Genomic DNA, 7,925 nt, shown 5'->3' with positions numbered 1-7,925 from the left:
CACACTGCACACAGTAATCAGATTAGCTATAGAAGTACAACGTCAATCTCCATCTCTATCTCAAACACGTTAACTTCTAAACAGCCAAACACAGGCTGAATGACATATCCTCAGCTACGAGATGTCGTGCTAAGTTCCAGAAACATGCATCCAAACACCAGTAATAAGGATCCAATCGGACGCTTCCCTCCAAACAAAGAAATACAAATTGTACGCCACAGCCCGGGGACCAGGAAATAAATCAGAGGCTTCCCTCAAAACCGAGAAATTCAGGAAATAAATCTGAGGCTTCGAAGGCAAATGCAACACAATTCCCCAGGGTTTCAAATGAGAGAAGAAACATAACAGAAGCAAAACATCAAAGAACGAAAGGGGCCAAAATCATTTTTTTCCCTGAATAAACGTTAGACAAAATTATAATCTTCATATTCCAGTAAAGATACCACTATGGCGCAACATTTTACAATGGGTAGATACAAAAAGAGGGGTTATGTGTACCATTCTTATTTCTATATGTATATATAGATATAGATATATATATCCTAGCTGCCCATTGATTCCGACAGAAATTCCTAGCTTCCACATACTGTTATAACATCCGCTTCAAGTTTGAAGGTGGCCTTCCTTCAGGCTCAAACCACTTGGTAATTACAAGTAACCATTCGAATCCTCTGAGAAAATTTGGGAGGGCTGCCTTCTCTTAATGGATGAACGGTGGTAACCTGAAACAACGATGTGCATAGCATCACAAAAACACATACAAGGTAAGAAACATAAATTCAGGAAGTAGCGTACATTTAGCTGACAAATGCAGCATAGTTTATCAAGCTGACAGTTGGGACAGTGGATGGACAATCAGTTTTACATTGTTCTTATGTACTACCTCCATATACAAGTGCATCTTTTCCTATCTGCCTTCAATTGTAGTAAAAAACCCAGCCTTAAGTTTATGGACAAGAGTACAAAGCAGGGCGTAAGATGGTTGAAAACTCTACTGCAAAGTGGTGGAGATCCTTATTATTTTATGAACTGGTTAGTGGAGATATTTGTTTGGGTTTTTAAACAAAAATCTAACCTTGAAAGCAAACCAGAAGCTACGGATAAGCAAAGTACGGCTTTTACATCGCACTGCATACAATATGAACAGTCTAAAAGGAGGGAGGGAGGATATAGTTTGGTATGGAAGTAGGAAGAGTCATGCGTGGTGTTTTATGGCAAATTGAGTGCAGTGGCCAGTCCATAAACAATGCTAAACTCATCAGAGCCAATACAGTTATGTGATGAAACAAATCAACCAATTGAAATTCAACATTCCAAGGTGTGTAATTCTAAAGTGACCAATTTCTTTTTAAGAAATTCTTAAGTGACCAGTTGCCCCTCCAATTTTCTCATTATGCTCCTACTCATATTTCAGTATGCTCATAGTTCAGAATATGGAGGATAATGGGTAGGTCCTTTAGAAAAAAACAAAATAACCAACCTTCAAATCACTGAAGGTACTTGACGCTGAAAATCCAACAGAGATGGGAAAAAATGTAGATGGATCAGCTGCAGGAACAGCAAATTCCATAGAACCACTGGAAACGAAAGGAAAGCAAGCATTAGCAACTGTCTGTGTGCATGTGTTGAGGGGGTGGGGGATGGATGATGAGGTCCTGTACCTGCGGTTGGACTGATCAATAAGAATAATTGACCATTCCAACACAGAGTTTCTCGAGTCATACCTGCATGCAAGAAAGAAAAGTTAATATATAAGGCTAGAGGTCAGCTAGAGGGGCTAACAGAGAGAACATATAAGTACTGAGATAAATTTAAATAAAGGAACAAATTTTCAAAAAAAAGAAGCAAATCCTTGGATATACTTCAAACAGGAATTATTTATTATTCAGTATCAAATATTAAGTTACGAAAACACAGTCTAGAGATAGTTTTGTGGACCTAGTATTCAATCAATGGAAAAAACAACTTCTATAGGCCTAGACTTGCTTCTTGTATACATCCCAGCTTCTTGTAAAACAAAATGTGGAAGTACCTCAGCAAACACAAACCCTCCCCTCACACCCCCACCGAAAGAAATTGGGGTTGTAGAAAAAAGTAACACTCCCACTGTTTGTACCGAATGGTTAAGTGAACTCTTCCATGCTCTCCACAGCTTCACCTTTGTTATACAACCTAAGCTTTCTATTCACACCCAAAGGCTTGTTAGATGTAATTAAGCTCTTAACATTATTTGGATTCAACAGATTTTTCTTGAGACATACACAGCACCGAAGTATTTAAAGACAGGTAACACAAAGGTTTTGAAACATACTTCCATTCTCCATCTATCTGTCTAACACTTGGAGCCTCCCTGAGTGCAGGCAAAGGTATAGAAATGACAATGTTGTGCAAATCAAATATCTCAGAAGCTTCGTACTCAATGTTCACGTATGTTTCATTTCCAGAGACTGAAGGCCAGCAATTAACTGCAAGTGGCAAGAACAGGTTACAATTCTAAATTTGCAAGTACTACAGAAGACAGTTGAAATATACCTGACAATGGCAGAGATGACTCATCCAACTCCTGGATTCTCCATTTCACAAGAGGGGTTTCATTTTGACCACTAGGGAAAGGCCTGTTTGGATCTTTTGCAGCAACAATTTGCTGACTATTGAACAACTCTTTGTTAATATAAGGGTGTGTCTTGAAGCTAAGTCCAGGTAGATCTTGGTTCTCGATCTGTAAACCATACAATATAGGATATTTATTATCCTCTAATTAAAAACTACTTTAGTTAGAAAATATTGTTAAGCAAAATACCAGCCTTGGAAGCAGGTGATAATGATGATACATATCAGGTTATGATAGAAGGGTTACCCAATAAGGTTTAAATAAATCTGAGGAAATCTCAAGGCGTAAAAAAAAAAGTGTTGTGTCTGTACCAAACATTGTACCACAGTTTTTTTGTGTGTTGTGGTGGTGGTGGGGGGTGGGGGGGGGGGGGGGGGGGTTACTGCTAGTAGGACATTAATTGCTATGACAAATCTTCCAGGAGCAAATTGAATGATAGATCGCACTATTGCAGTATGATCAAATGTAAAAGGTCCCGGAAAAAATATAGAAAATAACCTGCAACTGGATAAAACCGTTGGTGTCATTCAGAACTTGGAGAGCAAGGGTTCCTTGAATATCAAAATTATGAATTCCACCATCCCTTTTAACAGTGGCACTGATCTTTTCTTCGATTGCCACTGTGATAGGATCACTTGTAGGGGCAGATGGCAGTCTTGACTGAATTCCACTTTGTTGAGTATCCTCAGAAATGAGTTCTCCTTCAGCTTTCAAAGATTCAAGAAACTGATCTGTCTTCTGTGCCTTGCCCAATTTCATACCACCAGCCACTTTACTAGTAGCAGTAGGAGCAGAAGAATGACCTGTCCAAGTAAAATAAAAATGACACAAATAAACAACATAATAACAGGCGCTCCAAATAGAGGCGTCCACTAATGAACGATAATAGTAAATGCAAAATGTTGGTTCCATTCAAAATTCACATGAAAGCTGAGACCAAATCTCGTTGAAAGTTGTATGGACGATTTGAGATTTCCGACCAAAAGTTCTGAAAGATAAAAAAATTACTGTCCACTATATTCAGCTCTAAACATAAATCAGTACTATGTAACCATCAACAGCAGTAATAAAATAATCAACGGCGTCAGAATTTCCACATATTCAGTATGCATTAGTTTGCGTACCAACCTTTGGCCTTTTGAGCAAACAACTCCCCAAATATAGGATCACCACCTAGACCACTCCCTCTGGTGTTCATGTCATTAACAACGTTTGTAGTCCTCTGGGAGCCAAATGCGTTTTCAGTCTTGCCTCTACCAATCTGCATAAATTACAACAAATTGCCGATGTTGGTCATAATCTTGTGTAATACAGTTGCAAGTTAGTCAAAGAGCACTGTTAATCACAAATAGCTTTGCACGGGTACTCAATTTTTACTCCTTCCAGAAGATATTAAATTTCCAAGAGAAAAATGACAGTACTGCATGCTGCAAACAAAACACCATGATCGAAATAGGAAAAACACTTTATCTAACCAGAATTTCAAAGGCAAACAAAGACCCATGTGCCACAAAAATATAAATAAAGAATTCAGAAGAAGAAAATAGCCAATGGTATGCCATTTTTTTTGGTAAGAAAGTAACCAAGCTCTACCCACAATATGGCACACCAAATTATAGCAAACATCCAAATAGAGACGAGGCATGACTTTGAACAGGTGCCACAACTAACACTCTACAAGAAAATATTCAAATCAAGGTTCCAGGAATTTATGGGTGGGTTATATTTCCAATCTAGAACTTTTTTATTTTTTGGAAAAGAACAACAGCAGGGGAAGCCCCCACTGTTAGGAATTTTTATTAAACCAAAAAGAACCAACTGTACAAAAGAGACAGAACAAAAAACAGCAGCAAAGAAGGAAACAGGTAGCCTGAGGCTGGCTGGGCCAAACTATGTGCACAAATCTATCCAAGAAAGGAAGAGAGCGCGCATGTTTTCAGAGATCCTGTCAATGAAACCTGTTTTCCAAGCAAGGAAGGGCGTTTGGCCTCTATTAAAAATGAAGTTGTTTCTTTGCTTCCAAATTTGCCAACCACTGATGGTAAAAACTTCCATGAAAATGGGTTTCAGAACCCCCTCCTTCGCTTCCAACAGCATATGAAAGAAATCAATCGCAAGGTTCCACTGAACACCAAGCCAATCTAGAACTTTCAAATATAATAACTTAGTTCTCTTTCATCAAGTTCACCATTTTTTATCTTTTTGCAATATAGTTTGTGAGACGAAATAATTCACTCAATGACTATTTCTCTCAAAAATTTATAAAACATCAATAAAGATGACCTGGAGACCCACATCGCAAGCATGAAAGTGTTGAAAGTAATAATGGCTATTGCCATGATTACAAGATTGTAAAGTTAGACCAACAGAAGAGGTAATATACTGACAAAAGAACGCGACAATGACGAGAAACACTTCTATAGTCCTATGTTTCAGTATTTAATCAGCAACTACATAACTGGAATATAACTAATAAAAGATGGTGATTATTATATTAAAGAACCCATGTCAGGAAATAAATGCAGTAACAAACCAGACAAACTCAAATAGTAAATCTTTTTGCATGTTTTTAGAGCTGTCATGGCTATTGGTTATGTTTACAAAATTTCAGCTTTAACAGTATATAGGCAGGTAAAAAGAAAATCCCTTGATGTTGAATATTCAAGAGAAGTGTGTGTTCCTTTGAGGAAAAGAATAGGACGAACCTTGCTTTTCTCAATCTCAGTAACTCGTTGCCTCATGCGATCCCTAGTTTCATTTATTTTGCTTTGCATGACGAGTTTGTACAGCTTCTCTTCATGGCTCTCCATCTCACAGTACTGTTTAACTTGAGCAACAGTAACATTTTCTTTGTTTCCAAGGGAAATGGCTTCATCAAAAGCAGAAGTGAGGTCAAATGCCGCCCGACAGACACCTTCCTCATCCAAAGAGGGGGAGTATTCAGGTACCTTTGTACGTGTTCAAGGAATCACTGAATTGAATTGGCATTTTGAATATGGAAATGCTATAAGCTTATAATTAGGTCCTAAGCAAGGGCACGTGGTACTAACATAGTGATTCATGTGTTAACCTTGGTTCCAAAAGCAAAGAGTGTATTTATGCTTGTGCATAATGTTCTTTCTTTGATCTTACAAAAGGAAAACAATGCCAGTAACAAAAATTAATAATACAGAGATGGCAAAAATAAATCCATTTTGTGATATTGACAACACAACTTTTGAACAGCATAAACTAGCCTTTGATGGTAGGAATATAACATAAAAACTGGAACAGGATACAAGTTTAGAAAGCAGCCTTAGTGTCTCCAGATCTTCAAGAATGTTACTCTGCTTATTTGTGATGACTAGCAGATATAAGGCTTCAATAGGCTGATAAACATAACGGACATTTTCAGTCTCAACATAAGTGTGTTGCTTTCCAGTTCCCACCAACTTCGGAAATGCTGCAAGTAGTCCCTCAATTCTGCTTCGAGACATATCAACAAATTGTCTTGAAACAAGTGCTGCAGTTGAAGACAAACATAAACAAGACATTATTTGCTACTAGATCACACAAATATAGAAAAAATGGTGGCCGTAGCTTGACAAAAATTAAATGCACCATAGTAAACCTACAATCTACTTTACAGAGCATATTGCACAAAGTTGATTTTAAGTGGTGTTGTTTTGACACAATTGTAGACCCATGGCTCACATACATGCTAATATGCTATATGAACAAAAAGTAAATACAATGCAAGTGTTCAGGGCACATTAAATATATATATACATTACAGCTACAAAAACTGAGAAGAGCGTTAAGTGTTTCAGAAGCAGATATCATTAAAGAATCAACAATACTATTCAGAATTAGTAAATGGGCAATAACCAGCTTACCTTTTCCAGACTTTGATACTACAGAGGCTGCAAGAACCACCTATAATACATAAAAAAGAAAAAGATTGAACTGTCAGATTCTTATGGATACCAAGACATGGGATGCAATCAAGAATGCAGGAATAACGTATATCAATCACCATAATACAATCTCATAATGTCTAGACTCCAGAACGACAAGTGAATTAGTTTATAAAAAGGGAAACACAATATAACGTTGAGTCAATCGAAGTACCATTTTCAATAGTTGTCACTCAGGAATAACCAAAGCTGAATCAGTGAGCTACTTGAACTGCAAAAGGAGAGGAATTAGTTCCACAAACAAAAGACAATGTAAGATGTGTATGAGCACAAACATTCAGTACACAGAGAACATAGTCACAAAGCAATGGGATTTACATGTAGGTATCGTATAAGTTGGTAAAATGCAATAAGATATGCCAAATGCACAAGGGGAACCATTTTATCACAAGTGAAGGCCAACAAACATTCCCGGGCCTCGGGGGAAGACAGGGCAGGGGCCTATAAAGTTTTTAAGAATGTCGATGACAATTGACAACAAACACGAGAATAACTGATCAGCATATACCTCAAAACAATGCAGACAAGTGAGAATATTTTAGCACAACTGATTTTTCTCATATTGTCCAGGTTTTACCATACATTAACCAAACCAGGTTTCAGCTAAACTGAATTTCATTATGCCATACTGGTTTTTTATCATGCGCATGTACACCCAATAATTTTTGCAAAGCAATCGAAGTTAGTAGGCATAATACATGCATATACACCTGTAATTAGATTCAGATCCGATTACGAATAGTATGTTAGGGTATGGGCGCACAGTTTTACCTACGAATTATGTTACGGTTTGGGCGCACGGCTTCGCACAGCACGAAGGGAGGACCAAGGGGAGGGAATACCTGGTGTCCTGGTGGTGCTCGTCGCCGGCCAAGGTGGCGAGTGGCGAAGTAGAACAGCAGCGACGGTCGCTGGGACACCGGGCTGTAGAGGGCGGACGCCGCGTCGGAGCTGGTCGCGAGGACGCTGGGTCCCAGGTTGCGACGCTGGCGAGAGTTCAGGCGGCGACGCCTTCGATCCGATCTACGAGACCCAGAGAGCTGGAAAAGGATCGGGAGGGCATAATGGGTAATTTGCATATGTTTTAACCACCTCTCTGGAGTCAAAATGAGGGTGATGGCACGAGAGAGAGAAACAAAATATTTTCTTTATCTCTAAATAATTGTCGTTATTATTACACATATATGTAATATTTGTATTTCTAAATAAATTTATTTAAAAAATTGGAGTTAAATATCTTTTCAATAATACTAATTATGTAATATAAATATTAATATTTTCTAATATATATTTAGTCAAACTAGTTTTTGAAAAGCGTAAATGACAAATATTTAGGGATAGATAAAGTATATTTAGGC

At 37.9% G+C, this 7,925-nt stretch overlaps 1 protein-coding gene across 2 annotated transcripts; it reads right to left on the bottom strand.

The window, feature by feature from the left end:
* On the bottom strand, positions 364-7,674 carry LOC8073871 (coatomer subunit delta-3). 2 transcript variants are annotated; one of them, XM_002452648.2, is made up of 12 exons: positions 7,410-7,674; positions 6,722-6,778; positions 6,487-6,526; positions 5,890-6,113; positions 5,317-5,559; positions 3,740-3,872; positions 3,110-3,414; positions 2,533-2,719; positions 2,312-2,465; positions 1,662-1,724; positions 1,481-1,577; positions 364-722 (listed from the first exon to the last, which is right to left on the bottom strand). In XM_002452648.2, exons 2-12 carry the CDS (start codon positions 6,722-6,724, stop codon positions 633-635), a joined length of 1,539 nt encoding a protein of 512 aa, XP_002452693.1. In that variant the 5' UTR covers positions 6,725-6,778; positions 7,410-7,674; the 3' UTR covers positions 364-632. The 2 variants fall into 2 exon arrangements, 1 of the variants encoding a protein (XP_002452693.1); XR_002452519.1 differs by lacking the exons at positions 364-722; positions 1,481-1,577 and adding an exon at positions 2,033-2,181 and having other exon boundaries at positions 1,685-1,724.

Source organism: Sorghum bicolor, chromosome 4 (assembly GCF_000003195.3).
Source record: "Sorghum bicolor cultivar BTx623 chromosome 4, Sorghum_bicolor_NCBIv3, whole genome shotgun sequence".
NCBI classification, from domain to species: Eukaryota; Viridiplantae; Streptophyta; class Magnoliopsida; order Poales; family Poaceae; genus Sorghum; species Sorghum bicolor.
The sequence above is the reverse complement of the archived record's forward strand: the minus strand, read 5'-3'. Positions and strand labels throughout refer to the sequence as shown.